Genomic DNA, 21,920 nt, shown 5'->3' with positions numbered 1-21,920 from the left:
GCCAAGCGACGACTTGCACTTTTGCATTGAGCGTTTTACAGTCCTGCATAGATCTTTTTCATACTTTTTCAATACAAACTAAGGCGTTGTGTTATATTAAGTTGGTTTGAGTTATATTAAGTTGGTTTGAGTCAATAAGCAGAAAAAGTAAATAAAAAAATCTTACCTCACATAAAAATAAACTAAAACAATTCAAGTAGGCTACAATCTTGACGATTCTCCCCTCTCTCACAGGTGGCTCGCCTCTTCAGAAGAGGAGCCCAAAACTTTTTCGATTCAAGTCTTTTTTCCAGAAAAGGTCCAGTGTGATTTAACAGCACCAAAAACACACTGAGCAAGAGAGGGGCATCAAACTTACACTCGCTCATTATTGTGAAAAGGGGATATACGGCTTTACCCATTCATACAGAATAATCTGGAAAGATTAACAGTATGTGTTTTTTTTTTTATGTACATACACACATTCAAAACAACCTCACGGCTCGCTTACACACACACACACACACACACACACACACACACACACACACACACACACACACACACACACACTTTTGTCCCTGTGTAAATTACAAATAATTTATCAATATTAATTTAAGCTACTACTTAACAGTCATTTGTGGGAGCAGAGGTGACCAACAATACAATTTCTATGGACACAACGATTCCCAAAAAGACAGAAAAATAAAAATTCATAACTCAGTTTGTTTTTTTTCTTCTTTTTGTACTGCAAGAACAAGAGTCCTGTTATTCCACAATAGCTTAAATACAAATTATATTACGTAGCGTACTACTACTCTCATCTGTACCACCACCTCACTCACACTCATTCCACAGTGATCAAGGTCAGTCATATGTAAACATGTTGACAAAAAATAAAAATAAGCTGAACAAAAATAAAAGTGTTCTCGTCATTCACTCAGTCTTGTTCTCATACCCGGTTCATTAGAAAATACAGTTAAATTAATTCATCATTGCCACTTGTAGCGAGGATAAACGGATTCTCCTTTAGGTCCATTTTAAAAGAGGCAGTGGAGCCCCGCTCCCTCATACCACATCACTGTGTCAGTCCATCAGAGTGAAGATTCCTGTTGGTAGATGTGTCCAGGAGGCTGTGATGTCACCCCGCTGGTGTCGGCCTCCTGCGCCTTTATTGGTCAGTGGGATTTCCTCTTCATGTCTCCACCCTGGCTTTGGTTTGCATCTGAGATGAGAGGATGGGAGATTTTTTAACAACTCTGGCATCAGATAGTAAATGCCATAAACATTCCTTGTAAATCTTTACAATCATTCCCTGAAATAACAAAGAAGGCCTGCCTTATTGCACGATCCAAATTTTCTTCAAAACTTGTCATTTTCAGAGTGTGGCTTGCTAGCTCGAAGTTTGTTGTTTCCGTGGCGAAGAGATTTTGAGAACGGCAAGACATAGAAAGCGGAAGGTGAGGAGTAAAGCCTGACATCGGGCGTGCGGCTCATGCGCGGGATATCAGGCTTTATCCTGGAAATGTACTTCCTTTGATCCAGACTATTCATTATGTAATATTTATAATGTATACAACGTGCACTGAAAGCCTCCACCTCAAAGTTTAACAAGCTCTGGCAACCCTTTTTTTTTGAATTTCCATGTGGAAAAGCTTTCTTCTTGTACAATCTGCGTAATACAGTAGCCCTGAGAGGCAAGTGAGAATAAATAATACATGTGGAGATAGGTCCGGCAATGAGAGACTTCATCACACAGTGAGCTGGTGCAACAGGCTGCTGTAGAACAGGATAAGCTGTGTTTGAGTTTGTGTCTCCTGGTTTAGATTTTCAGATGGTTCTTTGACTTGAGTGAGACTGAACTGAATTCAGCCACAGGTGAAGCTACATACATTCATGGTGGACAGAATTCAAACCACATGTCACTGAGACATCAACTACCAAATGTTTTTAATTTTTCATTATTATGCCAAATCACGCAATGCAGTTTCACATGTTAATCAGACTGCTGCTCTCAAATCAAAGAACCATCTGTACATCACAGAAAAACACTGAATCATCACTATGTATTCTGCAAACTACTGAAACAACAATATATCCCTGAATAACTTCAGTAGCTTTACTACATGAGTCTATTTTGCTACAACTACAGGGGACAAACCCGTTGCATGCTAAACACCAAATATACTGAAGCAAGCAGGAAGTTACAGAGCAATCAACACAGCAGCCGAGGAGAGGACGACAGGTTGTCTTGACGCAGACAGATGGAGGATGAAGAGGAGGAGTAGGAATGCAGATTACCTGAGAAAGCAAGCTGCAAGTGAGGAGGTAGGGCTGCCTGCGACCCTGACTGGAGACTCTTATACAGATCTGAGGAGAGATGGAGGGAAGATGAGAGGGAAAAAGGCAACAACAACAACAACAACAATCAGGGGGAACATGGAAAATATGAAGGGGGGGGACCAGCACCAAGAGAGAGGAGAGGATCAAAGTGAGGCAGCGAGGTACAAAAGGTTGAGATGATGGACAGACACAAAAGATGGAGAGAACAAAGGAGGGAGACGGTGGTTTATAAAACAAAATGGAGACCGGGCGAGAGGGTCACAGCGAGAGATGTGGAGCACAACAGGCACAGTGGAGGTGCTGCTGGTACACTTTAGTATGAGCGCACACACAAACATACACAAGGCTGGACTAAAACACCTATGAATATGTAAATGGTTCCCATTTAATATCACTTTCTATCCTGCTTTATATACTGTACACATCCTCTTCTACTTCATATAGAGCTGAACGAGTTGAGGAAAATAATCAATTTCTATTGTTCTGACAAATGTTGCGGTTGTGATTTAAATTGCGATTTTAAACTTCAGCCCTGTATAGTTTTAAACCAAGTTTGTACCAATCATAGTCAAATTTATTTCTCTATGGAAAGAAGAAAAAAAAACATAAAAATGATGAATTGCTTGTAATGGGTTTCTTTTTGGGTGTTACATTTGAAAAAAACTAACAACAATTTACAGATAATTTAAATTGTTAAACTGCTTAACTACAGCTGACTAAATTTGCGGGCTCTTTGCAGACGGCACGGTCGAAGTGACGTAAACTGCAATCTTTTAAATTGCAATTTTGATACAAAAAACATTCGTTCAGCCTTCTTCATCTGTATAATCACAGCTGCAAGTATATTCTATACTATATAAGTATATTCATGAGGCTAATCATTAAAACAAAAACAAAATAAAATCAGGGTTAAAATGTTTTTTGAAACTAATAAAAACTAATTAAAAAAATAAAACTAAAAATAGGTGATATTCTATATTTTGTCAACAAATCCCATGAAAAGACAATAAACAATGATGATTTGATTCAACAAGTATTGTCTGTGTATCCAAAACCTGACATGGCTTAATATTCTGTGCCATAGAGCTGCACTGTCCAAAAACTATTAAAAACACATCTAAGAGTTCCTTTTTAAAATGATGGTACATCACCAACATTATCCTTTAAAACAATAAAGCCAAGAAGTTTTACTATTACCGTTCAACTGTGTCCGTTTTGTGTCCCTTAATGTTGATGTGCTTCCCCCCCCGAATTATTTTGTCTAAAATCACAAATATAACTCCCTTTTTTCTCTTAATCAATGCTAAGCAACAAATCTGAAAAAAATGCTTTCACAAGTTGTGTGCCAACTCACCCATTAGGTCGCTCTGTGCTAGGGTGTATCCTGAGTTGGAGCTGGGGACTGAGCCCATGCCAGCGGCCCCTGGGGCTCCAGGTGGGCTGAAATTGAGCAACGAGGGGAACTGAAAGGGCAGCGAGACGGGCACCAGGCCTCCCAACATCCCAAAGCCCAGGGGCAGAGCTGAGGGGCTGCCCAGCAGGGAAGTGCCTGCTGTTGATACCTGCAGAAACAAGATGCAATGAAAAGGGAGATAAAAAATGTTTCCTTTTATTGAGAAATGTAACTCCATTGTCCAATAAAATGTTTTTCTTCAATATTCTTGTTCCCAAAGGAACTAACCTGTGAGAGGTGTGACGTTGTGGAGGACGTGGCCAAAGTTCCTGAAGCCGCCCAACCGTTTCCGGTCTTTGAGCTTTGAGCCCCGCCCACCACCCTCTGCCTCTGCCCGTGGTTGGCTGAGACTGAAGATGCAGAAGACAGGGGAGTTTTGTCTGGGCGACTGCAGAGAGCTGATATCACTCCCTTGTTGTTGATGGAGTTGTTGTTGTTGATGCTACTGTTGCTCGTCGTGGACTGAGCTTTCTGGCCTCCGGCGAAGCTGAAACTGCCCTGCGTCTGCTTCACCTGCCCGCCACCCGATACACTGAAGGGGGGCCGAAAAGGTTTGGAGGTTTTGGGGGAGTACTGGTGTTGTTGCTGTTGGCTAGGGATCATCTGATGGGAGAGCGGGTGTGAGGGCGAGGATGACGGGGAGGGTGAGGGAGGTGGGGTGGGCGCAGGAGGCCGAGGGGTGAGCTTGATGATGGGAGAGGAGTTGCTGCTATGGGAGGACTTGGTAAGGGTGGCCTGCATGGGCGTGATGAAGTTGGCCTGGTGGTGGTGGTGGTGGTGGTGTGTGTGGGATTTACCTTGAGAGGAGTGTGACGTATGGGAGGTGGGGGATGGCGAGGAGGCCGCCGGGGAGGGAGGGCAGAAGGACTGCAGGCCAGGGTGGGTGGTAGAGTTGGAGCGGGACAGTGAGGAGGGGGAGGAACAAGGTGTGATGCTGCTGCTCACGCTGCCATTGCTGTTGATGCTACTGCCTTTGGCACTGCTCTTGGCCAGTCCTTGAGGGGCTCCCATAGCTCCCAGCATGCCCACCGGGTTAACAAAGACCTTCTGATGGGGGGGCAGCAGAGGAGAAGCTGTGGGAGGAGGCCGCTGCTTCGGAGGCGACGGGGATGGGTGTGGATGCATCTTTCCACTCCCACACATTACCAAGCTTGGCCTGTGATTGGATGATGCCATGGTAACAATTCTCTGAGTCTGGGTTTGGCCCATGGTGCCAGATGCTTTAATCAGGCTGTAGGGGCCACCTGCCGTCCTGGAGGCCAGCGACAGGCCTGCTGCCTGCACACGAGCCAAGGAGGAAACGGTGGGAGACGAGGAAGAGGAGGTAGAAGAGGAGGTTGGTAGCGTTGTTGTTGGCAAGTTCCCAGCAGACGCAGCCGACAGCGGAGTGCTCTCCACCTTAGACAGGGAATGTTGCTGCGTTGTGGATGCGATCGAGGCAGAGAGCTGAGAGGCTGAGGGATAGTGAGGGGTGACGGGGGGAGGTGAGGAGGTGGCCATTTGCAGGGGTGGGGGCGACAAGGGACTGTCTGAGAGGCTTATGCCCTTAGATGCATTGTTGAGGAGGGCCAGAGCGTGGGAGATGGAGTCCAGAGAGGGAGCAGTCAGATCCTCATCCAGTGAGTCTGACAGACAGATGGGCTCTGGGGGCGAAGATGAGAAGGGGGGCTGGCGGTTAGAGGTCAGCGCTACTGCGGAGGCGGGCAGAGACGGAGTGGAGGTCATGGTGAGAGGTGATTTGTGGATCCAAACACCCTCCTAGAACAGAAGACTTGTGATCAGTGTCAGAACTTCAGAGGCAGAGAGGACCAGGCCTTTCTTTTTTTTTATTCCCCCTGTTCCCCCAATGCAAACTCAAAACAAACTACAATTATGAAAGACTCAAAATGGCGACATGCAAATAAGTAAATCCTTCAACAGTACGGTATATAAGGATGGAAAAAATGTGAATGAATTTCACAAAACGAAGAAACCATTTATAATTATGAAACATTATTTCTGTTAAAAGAGTGAAACTCGGAACTGCAGATTGGAGAGTATAACAGGACTCTAAATTCACCATGTGAGCTGTGGTATTTTTTTTTTTTTTTTTTTTACCTGGCCTTTATTTGTTAATGATGGCTAAGCCCCTGCTATTGTTTGAATACCAGCAGCTTTTATACAACAATAACAAAGATAAAAACATGGAAATAATAAAATATGACACTTCAGACGCCAAATACTGTAGATCTTTTTTTAGTTGTATCAGTCATATAAAATGAAATTTATATTAAATAACAATTCTGTCTTCAGAACTGAGCAAATATGATACTAGCAGCCAGGACACATCATGAGGCAGTGAGTACAGTATATTATATTGTTGCCTCATGATAGAATGCTGTTTGGAAAATGATTTCAGATTTAATTATCATTGTGGGTTTAAAAAACGAATTCAGCTAGCTATTTTTAGAAACAATGTAGAGTACATGATCTGAGCTGTCACTCACCTTGGCTTTGGCCTTGGGCCCAGGCACCATTCTCCTCTTGACTCTGTATGGAAAAATGCAGGCAAATATTTAGCCTCTTCTATTTACATTTTGCATTCAAGCCCGATCTCGGAGAAACCCCTGAGTTGTTATTGAGGAAACATGACCTGTGTGAGATAAAGAAAATACTTACAGGTTTCCAGTGAGGTGACTGTGAACAGAAAGACTCTCCTTGAGCAGAATCCTGAGCAGAGGAAACACAGCGGTAAGAAACACACAGCCAGAAGACAAGAATGGCTGGATTAATGTCGGGTTACATTTCTCAAGTGAGTTTATATGCACAAGTTCGCAGAGTTTAAAGAACATCACTGTAACTGGATGTCATAGAGGTAAAGATTTGAGAACTAACACAATATTACTTATTTAAGTTAACAAGTAGGGAAAAACATGCGACACCTTTAAAAAAACGTAATTCGAGTTTTAAGGTGAACTCCCTTGTTCTCACCCTGAACATGTTTCAGTAATTGTCTTCGCACCATGAAGGAATTTGTTCTCCAGCTGATATATATATATGCAATATATATATATATATATATATATATATATATATATATATATATATATATATATATATATATATATATATTGCATATTGCACAACAACACAGAAACACAAAGACACACACACAGACCTGGCCTGCATCCAGCCCTTGGGCCATAGTGGTTTGACCTCATTATCTAAGAAGGCCTTGAGGTAGTCCTCCACAGACAGAGAACACTGGTTTTCCATCTCGTAGCAGCTCAGCTTCACTCGCACCAAGCCGCACAGCAGGTTCCTGCACAAACACAAATGTTCAATCAACATGGAACATTTGCTATTAAAATCTAAATTTGGCTGCAGGTGTTGAGCACATAATGACTGAGGAGACTGTTTTTGGTAATTATGACCTCCTGAAAATGTGGAAACTGTTATGAAAACAAATGATTGAAAAGCAGCAGTGAGTCAGTCCCAAGGTTTTTGTAATTACATTAGGACACTAACTCTTTACTCATGGTTTCCCCAATTTTGCAAGCACAAAATTCAGGGCCTTCCTCAGTAATTTTAAAGGGGAACTTCACAGATTTTACACATCAAAGTCTGTTTACAGGTCTTGGGGAGTACTATTGCATATGTGAAAAAAGTTGTCCAAAGCCTTTTGTGGCTCCAGAGGAAGCTGTGCAACGTCTGATAAATTGTCTAAAGTGATGTCACTTGAGTCAGCGATGGTTGTATCTGAGGACTGCAAGTTATAAATAAAATCTGGGGCCGTGGAGTTGAAGTGAAGATGTGAGCTTACCAGACCTCTGTAGCCCACTCCTCTGCTCGAGGCTACATTAGCCGCAACAAGCATAACACACCAAAGACTGTCCGTGGTTGAGTTGCATTGGGGGTAATGTAAGCACCAGGTTTTGACAAAGAAGAAGAATGAGTAGAATACTAAGAGGATATCTGGTTCTGTTGCATTCATTTTGAGTGCAATGCTAAATCTGTGGAGTACTGTTTTAAAGGTGTATACATTACATATATTTTAGGCCAAAAATCACATCTAAAAATCACAAACTAATTTTATTGCATGATGTAGTGAAGAGAGTGAGATTAGACACCAACGGTGGAAAGCAAGAGAATAGATGCAACAATGAAGACAATGGACAGGGTAGGAGAAAAATGAGTGAGGATACAAAGTCAAACCTGCAGCATCACAAACACGTAGCACACCATCCAGCCAGCTATTCCAGCAGGACAGTCCTGGATCTTTACCTGAGCTTGTCATCCCAGACAAACTTCTTCCGTGGGCCCATCACCCTTTTCCCAGGCTTTTCCTCATCTTCTTCCTCTGAGCCGTTCTTATCCCCCTCTTCCGACTGCTGCCTGCAGGACACACACACACAGTCAGTAATATGTAAATTAACATGCATACATTTACAAACCAACAGCTTAAATTAACACTATTGTATAATCTTAGCAATAATTACTACATAGGTTTATGGTGTGAGTGTTCAGTTACAAGGGCTTTAGTTTACCTGTTTGTTTCTAACTTGCCTGTCTTCTGAAACAAAAACAAAAAAATGTACTTACTTTGCAACCTTGGCCATGCAGTCCATGTTGTATCTGGCTATTTGCTCTGGCATCACACTACACACTGCCAGCTTTAGCTTTAACAGCGGCGTCCGTAGGCGATCATCCTGTGAGAGAAAGGGTGGTTGTGTTAAGGACAGAGGAAGACCGAGACAACGGGAGAACAAAAGGAATTAAAAGTGGGGGGGAACAAAAAAGTTTGAGGGAGAAAATTAAGGTCAGAGCGAGGAGAATGGAAAAAGACGGAAGGAAAGCAACAGTGGGAGAGAAGAAAAAGAATGAAGGAAGAAACAAAGAAAAGGTAAAAAGGGATGGTAGAGGAGGGAGAGAAAAAAAAAAGAGAAGAAGCAGGGGCATCAAGAGGAAGAGTCAAAGGGGGAGAGAGTGAGGGAGTATGTTAATGTATTTTGTCAACAATGCAACTTTAATGGTCTATGACAAAAGACATTTAGAAACCCATTTTCAGTGGCAGCCCTCACTGAACTAGATCCCTGCATATTAACAACTGAAGCAGTGAAGATGGTGGAGGATTAAAAGCTATATGAAAAAGCACAAATAATGTGGAAAAAGTAGTGGATCAGCAAGAGCTGAACGAAACAGCTCAAAGGCTCAGAAATATTGCTGAAAATCAGACAGTTGAGGGAAAAACTTGGAATATGTTGTTGCTTCCCTGATTTGTTTGTTATGAAAAATCCCCAAATAATCTTGTGGTCACAGATGAGAACCAGTGTGTGGCCAAATAAGCCACAAGGGACCATAACAAATCACCAGTATGATGTAAAACCAATAAAAACACAAATAGAAAGTAGTTAAATGAGTAGAAAAACAAGGTACAGATCCTGTACAACCTCAACGTCCATTTACTGCAAAGATGTACAGAGGATTGTGAGAGATACTACTAGAAGATTCATAGTTTCTGTCGTCTTAGATCATTTTCATCCGAAATTTTGTCCGAAATGGAATAGGTACTTGAATTTTTCCCAGCACAGTTCCACTTCCAGTTATATATATATATATATATATATATATATATATATATATATATATATATATATATATATATATATATATATATATATATATATATATATATATATATATAAAAATTACAGGCTGCACTTATGATGGCTTAGTTCCCATTCTTTTTATGTCAACCAATGACAATTTGTTATAGTCTTATTTCTGACACAATGCATGACACAATGTTCTTTATTATAGATTTAAAAAACAACAACAGAGTTCATGTATTAATTACAAGGTTATAGCCTGCACTTGTATCAGGTTGACTCTTTGTTATTATTAATAGAAGTTGCTGTAATAAATTATAACTGTTGTTATAACTTTCTGTAAACAACAGTCCAACTGTACACCCACTTCACGCAGCAATTGGCCAGGTGTGCAGAGGTGTGAAAGTATGCAGGATCTAAACTACTCGCATCCTCCTTTTTCATTCTTCACACAACCACCACAACCATCACTTTTCATGTGTTCAACTGAGTGAAACAGTTTTAATGCCTTGAAGGAGACTGTCCATGTCCACAAGGTGTGCACCATCATCCCCTTTCAGACAATTATGTCTCACCCCTCTCTACGACGGACGCTTTTGCCTTCAGATGTGGTTGGACGACTTTGATACAAACTAGTTCTTTGAAGAATCCTAAATCCTGAAGTGCAGTTATTGTTGTGATTGCAAGTTTTAGATGGTGTGTTGATGATGAGTGTTTTCCACAGGTTTACCAAAAAATATTTTGTGATTATGTTTGATACTGCACATGTACAGAAGCGTCTTTCTGAATCTGACTTTTAATGACCACAGAGGAATCAAAAAGGTGAATCAGATTCTAGATCAATTTAAACCGAGGGCATTTCTCACTTCCTCCACAGATAAGCCTCACTCACCTGGATGTTGAGACTGAGCTTCTTCAGGCGCTTGAGGAGGGCTTCTTTGTTGCACGGCACAAATGCCTCCATGTGCGAGTAGATGCCTGATCGCACCTCAGGAGGTTGCTCCTGGACCTGCAGCTCAATGCTGAGAGGAGGAAGAGGAGGGAGAAATAGTCATGATTGTGAAATACAGAAGAAGTCGAAAGATCAAGAAGATGGACAGTTATGGCGTTGAAGTTAGAAAAACATGGTGGGATACAGAGAGACAGAATAAAAATGAGGTGGTAGATCAATGCAGAAGAATAAAGACCAGTTGCACAGAATGAAAGGAGGGTGAACATAAACAGAGGAATGGAAATGAGAAGAATGCCACTAACACAGACAATGAGAGACAGAGAGAAAGCAAAACACAAAGACAGCAGGAGAGGTGTCAAGGGAAATCTGCTGAAAATGAGTGAGAAACACTGAAAGGGAGGAGGAAAGTGAGCTGGGATTTGGCTGACAGTGATTTAAAAGCTGTCCTACTCACTCCAGGAGAATGTTATTCATGTCCAAGGTGAAAAATTTCTTCCTCCCCTCTTGATCAAACTGCCGCGAGGCCTGTGTGAGAAAAGACTGAGTCAGCATACCAGCTGCACTGTTCCATACAGTACAAAATACATATATGTGTGATGTGGTGCCTTTGAGGACTTTGTACCAACAGAAACACATTTCATCCTCTACTTGAAACGGACCTTCACCTGACTCTAATTTTAACCATAAATTTCTAAGGATGCTTTTTTTTGGCTGGTGTGAAAGCCGTCAATTGAACGCAGACTAAACAACCATATATTTCAGGAGGCAGTAATTTTAGCATGAATTAAAAAGAAACTACTGTTAAATCCACCTGTTGACCACAGGAACCATCAAGGATCTCCTGGTCTGTGTAAATGAACATCATGTAGTAATATGCATGGTTTAAACAACATTAAAAAGTGAGTGCACAAAAGTGTCTTTATTGGCCTGATCATTTAGAAAGTATGAGCTTATTACAACAGCATGTGTTGTGTTTCTGTCCTGCTCTGTATTTTGTCATTTCCCTCAAGAAAGACATATAGCAGCCACACAATAAACTATCCTCTCGTAAAAGTCAGGTACAAAATGCCTCTTTTCTGTTGTTTACCTGTCCATTTATAACATATAAGCAGTTACAGTCTTGACGAGCATTGCTCATGATTAACTATTTCCTTGCAAGCGTGTGTGACGACCAGCTAAGAAAAATAAACCAAAAAAACGGACATAAACTAAAAACATGAACATTTTTATCTCGGGCCAGACCAAATAATTTAAACTACAGGTCAAGTGACCTAAGTGACGCTTCCTTTAATGAATTTCCTAGAAGAAAATACTTTTTACTAATGTTGAATCTCTGAAGCTTTATCCATATCTTTAAAAGCAACCAAAAAATCAATTTCTTTATTCATTTTTCTGCCTCCCTCCTCCTCACTCTTCTCTTCTTCACCTCTGTATACTTCACTTGAGTCATAGTTTTCAATTGCCTCTCTTTACATTGTTACCAAAAGAACAATTCTCTGCTACGGATGGACTCTGTGGCTGCAAAATATAAAAGCAACAAGTAAAAAAAAATAAGAACTTCTTTAAAAAAGCAGTGATGCCAACCCTGCTGTTTTAGTTCCATAAAAAGCTTCAGGGTTCAGCTTGGAGCCATGTTTCTCCAATGCTTGAAAAGAGACTATTCTCGTTGGACTAAAAAATAACAAACATTTTGTGCCACTTCCTGAGCTGATGGGCATTTGTGGTTAACTTAAGTAAAGAATCTTCACATGTAACTACAGCCGCCCATACACAGGCTACAGTTGACTCACCGCCCGCAGGTCCTCGATGCGTTTAATAAGAGGAGCAGGCAGTCCATCAGGCAGCGGAGGAGGAGAAAACAGTCCGCTGGAAGAACCCAGGCCTCGCCCTTGGCCTCCTCCACCTCCACCTGCTGCTGCTTTAGGGGCCGGAACACCAACTCCCAGAATGCCATTCTCCCTGGCCGCCACCATGACGTGCTGCTGGTCAGTGTCCAACACGCTAAAGTCCAGGTCGCCTAGGAGATCCTGCAGCTCCTTCTCATTGGCCGAGCCCAGCAGTGACATTACAGCGGGGTCCGAGGTGAGGTCTGCCAGTGAGAAGTCGTTGCTGGCTGTGTTGCCTTGTGAGTGGGTGGAGTTAGAGGCTAACAGGTGGTTCGTTGAGTTGGTGGAGTGGGGCTTGTTAGCCACACCTCCTACCAGGCCGGGGTGAGCCATGTTTGGGTGTCGTTTCCTCATCTCCTCCTTCTCCCGGGTGAAGCGGCGGAGCATGGCCGCCAGGTACAGAGAGTCCTTCATCAGCTTCTTCCTCTTCTTCTTCTCTGGCCGGTGGAGACTGAGGGGTGTCGCTCTGTTGGAGGAAAGTACAGCAATGCCTTGTTCTTAGCAAAATGCTTTGATGTTTTGAATGAAAGGCAATACAATGCCTCCGACTGACTCAGCATTTAGTTTCACTTCATTCATTCAGCCTGACATTAAGTATGCGTACATAAACTTTAGCATCCAAGTTAATGATTATTTGATTATTCAGGATATTACGTTTACATGGAAATGGGGGAAACCCAGTTAGCAATTTCTGATAATCTGTGAGCAGTTGTGTCTTGATGTGTCAACATTTCAGTCACTATGTTCTGTACCAACAGAGAATGATCAGAAACCTTGATAAACTGTTTACATCTCACAGTGTCCCGGTGCCTGGGGCCCGTTTCAGGAAGGACGTTTAACAAACTTTGAGTCTAAGCCTGAACTCTGAGTTGATTTACCCTGAGATGGGAAACTGAGTTTTCGGTTCCAGAACAGCTGATTTGAGTTGAGTTAAGCGTGTGCGTGTCAGCATAATCATTAACAGAATTATAATTCATAATCTTTTATTTCAAAGGGTTTACATCATTCACCTGCAATCCTGTGGAACTCATTTTTAATGGCTCTTACTGGTTTGTGTCCAGGGAACACTACAAAAAAATGGTTTCAGAGCGAGTCACACTCTTCTGACGGCGCTTTGCTATACAGTGGCTTTACTAATATGCTCTGCATCACCAATGTTGTAAGAAAAACTGCTGTTTGCAAAAAATGTAATGCGACACAAAGAATCTGCTGGGATGTAAGAGCATGTCCACGATGGGTGACGTTAGTGATATGAGGACAGATATGGTTATATAAGCCTACATATCTGATGGACTGTGAAGAAAAATGATTCCGCTCAAATAGGTAGTTATCTGTAAATGAAAATGCATCTAGTCAGGCCTCAATATCATCGACCGACGTGTGTTTAAATTCCTGTGAAATAATACAGCTTCTTCATCAACGGGATTGTCGACAAAAGGAAATGCCATATTTTCAGAAAAAAAAAAAACGTTTTATAGTCTGCCTAACATGGTTAATAAACCAACCCTATTTTTTTATTCATGCAATGACAAAACTTCGCTAAAATGCGCCTGATACAGACTGAATGAATGAATGAGGAAATGAAAGAGCACTGTGTCTCGAGGGTTATTGAAGAAAACCTGCTCCCGACCAGGTTAGGTTGACAGACTCAGTTACCATAGTAACTGACTCTGAGGTTAAGTTACCTCTCTTTCTGAAACGGGCTGGAATTATCCCTCTCTCTCTCTCTCTCTCTCTCAGGTTTGATTAACCTCTCTTTCTGAAACAGAAAACCCAGAGTTTCCCTCATCTCAGGGTTAACAAAGTCAGAGTTTTCACCAAACATGCTTTCTGAAACGGGTCTCTGGAGTACTCCAGGTATGCTACATTGTTATTTTGGTGTTCGTTTTTTACATTGATCACATAAATATGTCCATTTAAGAGTATTAAGTATTTGTAAAATTCGACTTAAAGCAACAGCTGTGTCAATCGCATCCACGCTTCTTGCCATTTTTCTATTACGGTTTTTCATTAATGGAGTTAGCTAGCTATGTAGGAAGAGGACCAATTAGAGCTTAGTGGGCAGGACTAATAATGGGGATACATTATTAGTCCTGCCCACTAAGCTCTAATTGGTTGACTGACATGACCATAAATAGGCACAACAAAAGACCTTTTTGAATCGCTGAACAAATCTGAGATCCTAAAAACAAACAACAAAGACCATTTCGGTTCCATTTAAGAGGAACCGAAAAGTGGGAAGTTGGAGGTAAAAAAGCCCAAGATGAAGAATAAATGAAACCCATGCTACAAATAGAAGACATTTTCACTGGCAAACTGAGGTATCAACACACACTAAAGAAGACGACTGAGAATTGTGGGAGGAGGAACTGTGGGGGTTAACTTGCAGTATGTTCTGAAAGATCTGACACACATACAAACACATAAACATAATCTGTTTTATAATGGCACGATGGCAATAGCAGCTTGTTAAAGTATTGAGCGTATCAAATCGTGGATCATGGAGTGTTTCCTGGAAGGTGGTTGGCTTGTCACACCAACTAAGAGCAATTCACAGTCAGCATCCCTGCCTCATGATAGATGTATAATAGGATCCGCAGAAAAGCACAGGAGTATAATGTCACACAGGGTGGTGGATTATAAGCACCGTAAAGAGTGGACAAATGCGTCATCACATATTCACAGTAGCCCAATTGGTGTCTAAAAGGTTAACTTTTCAACCACAGTAGAGAAACATGTCCATTTAGATAACAGTGTCTGTGCGACACATTTTTTTAAATAGCTTGACTTAACGGTAATGAATAATTTGATTAAGTGGGAGATTTTGTTATAGGTCTAGTTTACAGATCCGTGGAAAGTAATGGCCTCCTTACGAGAGATAAGGCAGCTTGCTAGCTACTCAGGAGACATTTACTTGTATTTAGCTTTTAATTAACATAAACCTAAAAAATTCCTTCACATGAACCAACTTAGACAAGACAACCACAAAAATAAACACAGACAGTAATATTATACTGCCATGATTCTCACCCTTGTTGAGGTCCTCTGTTCTTCTTCGCGTTCTTCTCTTCCAGATTGTTCACTTCCTTCTTTTTCCTCTTCTTAATCACCTGTTCCTTGTTGTCATTCAGCTTCTGAAACGAGAGAACATAAACTCCTTAACTCAAATAAGCAGAAGATGACAGTGCACAGTGAAAATCGATGGAACACACACTGTGCTTCTGTTTGTTTGTGTGTGTGTGTGTGTGTGTGAGTGAGCGTGCATGCTTGATGTGGTGACAGATAACGTCTACATCACGAATCACTAAAACTAATGAAAATCAAGCTCCTGTAGGGAGGACATTCATGTGCCTGTTGAGATCCTGCTGTGTCATATGTTGCACGAACAAAGGGACAAGCAAAATTCTAGAAATATTTACCAAAATATATACGTCACACAACTCTTCTCCAGGAAAACTTACTACTGAATAAAGCATGGTTTGGTATCACACTTCTTAAAGTCAAATTAAAAACATAATTTATAACTTCTACTATGACACATTACAATTGTCTAGACTGCCATTTGTCCACAGTGTCCAACTGTGTTTTGCCTCACTGAACTTGACACAGGCTGATCAAGAATTGTTTTATCAGCAGTGCTATAAAAACAAGACATGAGCAGCTCTGTGAGGCTGTACTAACACACATGGGTGTATTAAGCTAAATACTAACGTCAGCATGCAAACATGCACACAGTGACAATGCTAATATGCTGATGTTAATTAGATATAATGTTTACTATGGTCACCATCTTTGTTTAGCATGTTAGCATGCTAACGTATGCCAATTAGCAAAGGCAGGAAAAGTCAGGGGATCACCAAAATCATTGGGATTTATCTTCCAATGCACCATGAATGTCTGTAAAAACGTTGTGCCAAACCATCCAATAGTTGTTGAGATATTTCAGTCTGGACCAATTGACATTGCCACCCCTAGACCCATGCCACGTGCATGGCCTAGAAAGACATATCTTTATTTTTCTTTTACATATTTCCAACATTGATACTTGATCCTTTAGGTTTTGTAGTGCAAATGATTGGAATAAGTTACCTTTGCATATCAAAATATAAGCAGCTATTAATTACAGAATAGCAACAATTTGAAGGTATGAGCTTATCATCGTAGTTTTTGTTATTGTATGTCATTTATTTTCTGAGGCTTTGACTTGGAGTTATTTTAATGGTGATAACATAAGTATGTAATGTATTGGCTTGTTGGTAGTATAATGTTGCTAGGCCACCTGCATTCCTGCATCTTTGCTAGATTTACATCAAGAATTATAATGGCAATAAGTCTTGGACTTTGTGTCATCCACATCATCATTTTTGTTAGTATGTAATTTCATGCACTTTTTCACAATGTCAAATAAACTCATCAAAATAAAAAATAAAACCATTTCCGAGGCCTGAAAGTGATTTTGATATAACAATTTCTTCATGTTCCGTTATGAACGTGTTATGGTATTCTCACCTTGTCCTCCTCGCCCTCGGAGTCGGAGGTCGCTCTGAACTGCAGCGTGCCAGTGTTGATGTAAAATCCCCCGAGCTTTGTAGTTAAAGAGGCAGGAACCAGCTCATCATACTGAGAAACATAAAAGAAAACAGTGTGTGCTATAACTTCAGAGAAAACAGTAAATCCTCTTACACAACAAAAGTGGATTTTGTGATAATGTTTCTTGGTAACATTTTACAAATAAGCCTGGCCTCTTATGTTGGTCAGTGAAAACGGATGACGTGTTGTGCATCAAAATAAATAAAATCACACAAAAAAAATGAATCCCTCCAGGCCACAGATGAAAAACTTTTCCATCACGGAGCATGTCAAAACAAAAGGAAAAAAGGGTCAAACAGGCGCTGACAATTTGTGAGTGCAGAGAGGACAGCTATCAAAACAACAAAACAATATATATATTGGCAGAGACTCCATAAAAAGAGCATAAGTCTAGCAATTACAGTCAGACAGAGAGTGATATCCTCTGAATACTGAGCAACCAACAGTATCAAACAAAAACAATTACATGTCCCTGTGTGGACACAAGCAGGACGTACATCGTATGCATGAGTCATGAGGATGATTTTAGACCGTAGTCTCAGGTTGGTTTTAAAAAGGGACAAGCGTCTATCTTTAGAAGTGCCGCTGAATGCACAGTATTGAAACATCAAGCCAGGAAATAAATATTTAACCACAGAGGAATAAAGTCTACCTCAACAAAACACAAGAACAGCAGTTCAGGAATGTGACGATGACAGCAAATTGATCAGCAGATAATGAGGGAGAAGAGAACCATGTGCAATGTTATTATAAAGACTAAAGGGAGACAAAATGAAAGTGACATCCTCGAAAAAACAATAACCGTAGGTGAAAAATCACCTCATTATTAATAAAGTAAGGGACACTCACAGCTTCTGAGTTGTCAATAAAGGGGTCTGTCTCGTCGTAGCCAAAACCTATATCAATCAAATCTTGCATTCTGTCCTTCTTCTTCTTCTTCTCTGTGTTACCCTGAAAAATAATTTAAAAATATTACATAATATTAAGTTTTAATTTTGATTCACATGAAAAATCCTCACATTTATTCTAACCTTAATCTTAAAATGTTTAGAGTAAGGAATTACAAAATGTCCTCACTTTCTCCACGTGGCTGTTTTATGGGCATTATGGGCAACTACAGCCTGACTGATTAAATCGACCATGCTTCTTACAGATATATTCTTATTGGCATATATGTTGGCCAATAAGAAGAAATAAATTGCACTAAAGAAAAGCCAAAGATGTGTTCAGGTCATTCAGAAACATTTTCTCCATTACATAATCTGTCCACTGGAGAGCACTGACTAGGTTACTAACTGTAAAATGTCACTCAGTACAGATCTCAGCCACCATTCTTTAAAAACAAAACAACAAAAAAGGGAAGTCTATTAAAAATGTTTAATCGTATGCGTTAATGTAAAAACAATAAGCCATTGCAATGTTATTGGATACTTTAAATTCTCAAATATCTGCCTCAAATATCCCATTTCAGTCAAGCTATAGCAACAGTCAATAAGTGACTAAAAATATCACTAAACATTATGCACAACTGTCTCTGTCGCTACTGAGGTTTGTCCCTTAGTCCCTCTTTCCCACAGATCTAAGGATAAAGGGTGTCACCTGTTGTTCTACTTGGTATATATAAACTAAATTTACTTGACTATACCAAGTTAGTTACTTAACAAACCAATTTAAACCAATATATCAGTGATATTAGCTTATTGTAGATAGTGGTATTGTCGTATGTGTTTGACAATAAGTAACAAGAAATTGCAGTATAGAATTACCAAAGACATATATATATATATATATATATATCTATCTTTGGTAATATATATATATATATATATATATATATATATATATATACACAATTGATTTTTTAACTGTAAAATGTCCCGCTCATGTTTGTTTATGTTTTGTGTTCATCGGGTGCTATATCATTGTGGGATTTTTGAAACTCAAATGTCAATATTGGTATCAGCCTCAAAAATCCAGTATTGGTCAGGCTATAATTCTAAGATGATCAAATTAGAAACCCTTCAAATGAAAAACTCACATATTTATTTTCAAACTTTTTTGCCAGGGCCTCAACCTGGAGCCGCTCTCTCTCGTCATCGTCAAAGGGGTCGTTGGGATTGTGGGCTGAAGTCAGACTTGGAGGATTATTCTTTGCCTGGAACAAATGATGAAAAACATTCATATTAAAGATAATGAACAGGAATAATCAGATGTCAGAGCTTTGGTTAGACCGTTTCAGTGCCTTGGGCCCTCACACTGGAACACAACCTGACTATGTTCAAACCTAGAATAAAAGTCCAAATCAGTAAAATATAAATAGCCTACATTATCCCAATATTTGCAGCAAACTGTAAATAATTTAATCCAAAACAAAAACAAACAAATAAAGGGCTAAACATGGTGCTGGCAAGGCCACCGTTTGTACTAAAAATAAGAAATATTTAATTATACTGTAGTTTGCAAACTTCATCCCCCCAATGTACCACTCATGTAAAACATAATAGCAAAAACTGGATTGTCCCAAACTGTACAGTATCAAAATGAGGCGAGCTTATCTCTCAGCTTTGACATTTGCCTTGTTCCCATGCTACATCCTGGTACTTCCATCAGCAATGCTCTATCATCTATCACCCACAGCCAGAGGGCCAAACTGCATGTGGCATTTCCAAGTGCTGTAATGGCTGTGTGGCTGGGCTGTTGCTGGGCAAGCCTGCGTGAACAGGACACAGGTAGCAAGCAGCACGAGATAAGCTTTATCTCTACATGTTTAAAAAGAGGAGGTCCCTCGATAAAAAGCTAACGTTACACTTTGATAGAGCGCAACTGAAGTTGCAAAGCACAGAGTGGACTGGCTGGCTGCGTGGTCAAAAAACTGCTGCTGTCTTTTGTGTTGAGTCGTACTAATGGTCAGTTTCAACCACGCCAGTCCACGGAAGGACAAGGTGCACTTCCCCCCCTCTTACTTAGCAATGACAAGTCCACACAAACACTTGCAAGAGCAAATAAAATGAACTCCATAACCACCCTCACCCGGCATGGTAATGTTAGTCAAACTGGGAGATCCTACCTGGAGGTTTTGGATGATTTCGCCATAATTAAACTCGGCGGAGGAGCGGTCGTCAGGCTCGGGTAGGGACAGGTTGAGCCGCACCGTCGCCCTCTTCTCAGCTACAGCCGTGTCCCTGTCGCCGGTTTTGCTGAGACGACCGTTGCTGGCAGCAGCCCCTGCCCCGGTCGCTGCCTCGACCTCCCCGGCTCCACCGAAGTTGAAGTCGGCCTCGTCCTCCAGCCGGCGTTTCCTAGACTCCGTGGCTGCTCCAGCTGCGAAGGCCGAGAGGGTGACAAATTGCACTTTTCTCGGTTCGGCCATTTGGATGAGCTGCCTGAACCTCTCTCCGGACAGACAGCGAGGAGACGAGCTAACGTTACTTCGCGAAACTACTCCAAATTGGTGGATTGAAGAAGGTTTCGCGAAGCTCCGACGGCTGCTCAATGCCTAGACGGATGTTAGGGCCTCCTCCGCACCATACGAATTGAACTCCAGGGGATGCGACGATCGGGGAAAAGTTGTATTTACGACAGCTACTTGCATCCTCAATTTGCTATGGGACCGAGACATTCACAGGAGCCATCTTGGGTTTCGGGAGTAAATAAAATATCAGAAGAGAGGGGTCGCTGCGCCTGCGCGTACGCACAAAACTGAAGCATCGTGACACAGGGGGGCTCGTCACGTCCAATCACCGCGTGCCCCGATCCTAAACCCGCCTCTGTCACAACAGGCGATAATAACAACACTGCCAGTTCTATTATGACCTTTATATAGTGTCTGAGTGAAGGACAGGCTGTGGGATACATACACCACACGCTGTGTATCCAGATATCGATAATCGACAGCTTTCAGTTGAAGCCTTTCTTTATGTCTATTCAGGAAAATGCTGAATTGTGCATTTTTCTACAATGGCACCAGCACACACTCAATGTACAATGTAACGTTACTTACAGCAAATCCTAAACGGAAGAAAGCAAGCCAGATGGTTGGCTGTTTGTCAGCCAGCCTAACACAGCTGATTTAGTTACAGGCACTACTGACCACCTGTTGATATTCAGTTTTAAGTGTAGCAGCTCCTTATTACAATAAACTTAGTGAACTCATTTCAATTTGACATTGATGCTTGTATTGTCTTTACTTCTTTGATAGAAACCATAGCTGGATTAACCTGTTAGAAAGACGCAGGGCAAAGTTTGGTTTTGGGCCCCTATCCCCCACCTACCGCCCTGTGTGCAATGTAGCCAGTTCTGCCAAGTTGCCAAATTTGCAATTGAAAGAGCACTTCACAGATTTTGGCAACAATGATCAGTTTAATCATGAGGAGTAAAATTTAGAATACTTCTACAATTAGAATACTAAAGTGGCTACATTTTGAAATAGCATTTAAGTGTGAAAACGATTTGCGTCCACCTACAGTATAGCCAGAGATATACTTGCTGTTAACTACGGGTACGTGAAAACATGATGGCTGCCTTACATATCCTGCGTCCATTTGGAGCGCTGGTTGTGTACGCACTATACAGTATACGTATATCAGGCTTATGGCATCCACATTAGCGTTTCCAGGTCGTTTTTGTGGATACCTCTGTCACAATGAAACAATATAAAAAGGCTAAATATCCACCTCTTTGTCCTATTTTCAGTTGGTTAACAACATAACTGCATCATAGCCAACATCTGGTAAAGAGTGGGATAAAATTCTTATTTTATAATTGTGAGGTCTGCTGACAAAATCAATATAAATCTAGGTTAATGACAATAGCTCTGGTCTGTATTTTGCTGTATTCAAATTTAAAATGAACCATCAAGGTTGTCTTCCGAACTTTACTGGCACTGTGGCACTTTAGTATTAATTCAGCTACTTTTTACTGCTGTCAATACACTACATACTCAACTCTTGCTTACAGTTAGTATGTAGAATATAAATGGTTCACAGGTCACATGTAGCAGAAGAAATTTAGGTTGGGGATGAACCCTTTTATTTTATTCTTTAATATAAACTTTTGAGCATGCTCCTTTATACATACACATGCATTTTGGAAAGATGTACAGCACTTGGTGTCCTTTAAAGTAGAATGTT

The 21,920-nt window shown here is 41.0% G+C and overlaps 1 protein-coding gene across 3 annotated transcripts; it reads right to left on the bottom strand.

Moving 5' to 3' along the window:
* Positions 1-411: 411 nt before the first annotated feature.
* On the bottom strand, positions 412-21,757 carry ubn2a (ubinuclein 2a). 3 transcript variants are annotated; one of them, XM_036000371.1, is made up of 17 exons: positions 19,859-21,754; positions 18,830-18,946; positions 17,641-17,742; positions 16,711-16,821; positions 15,232-15,335; positions 12,106-12,667; positions 10,770-10,840; positions 10,256-10,385; positions 8,357-8,463; positions 8,039-8,149; positions 6,933-7,076; positions 6,434-6,484; positions 6,262-6,304; positions 4,004-5,533; positions 3,677-3,884; positions 2,281-2,349; positions 412-1,204 (listed from the first exon to the last, which is right to left on the bottom strand). In XM_036000371.1, the coding sequence occupies exons 1-17, from the start codon at positions 20,159-20,161 to the stop codon at positions 1,158-1,160; spliced, it is 3,810 nt and encodes a 1,269-aa protein (XP_035856264.1). In that variant the 5' UTR covers positions 20,162-21,754; the 3' UTR covers positions 412-1,157. The 3 variants fall into 3 exon arrangements, with proteins under 3 accessions (XP_035856264.1, XP_035856265.1, XP_035856266.1); XM_036000372.1 differs by lacking the exon at positions 2,281-2,349 and having other exon boundaries at positions 19,859-21,757; XM_036000373.1 differs by lacking the exon at positions 17,641-17,742 and having other exon boundaries at positions 19,859-21,756.
* Positions 21,758-21,920: the final 163 nt, after the last annotated feature.

Source organism: Sander lucioperca, chromosome 4 (genome assembly GCF_008315115.2).
Source record: "Sander lucioperca isolate FBNREF2018 chromosome 4, SLUC_FBN_1.2, whole genome shotgun sequence".
Taxonomy (NCBI): Eukaryota; Metazoa; Chordata; class Actinopteri; order Perciformes; family Percidae; genus Sander; species Sander lucioperca.
This window is presented reverse-complemented; position numbering and strand designations above follow the sequence as displayed.

Coding starts and splice junctions, on each gene's coding strand:
- ubn2a (XM_036000371.1), bottom strand. CDS start 20,161: ATGGCCGAACCGAGAAAAGTGCAATTTGTCACCCTCTCGGCCTTCGCA. Junction 3,885..4,003: donor CAACGTCACACCTCTCACAG/GTTAGTTCCTTT, acceptor TTGTTTCTGCAG/GTATCAACAGCAGGCACTTC. Junction 2,350..3,676: donor AGCACAGAGCGACCTAATGG/GTGAGTTGGCAC, acceptor ATCTCTCCTCAG/ATCTGTATAAGAGTCTCCAG.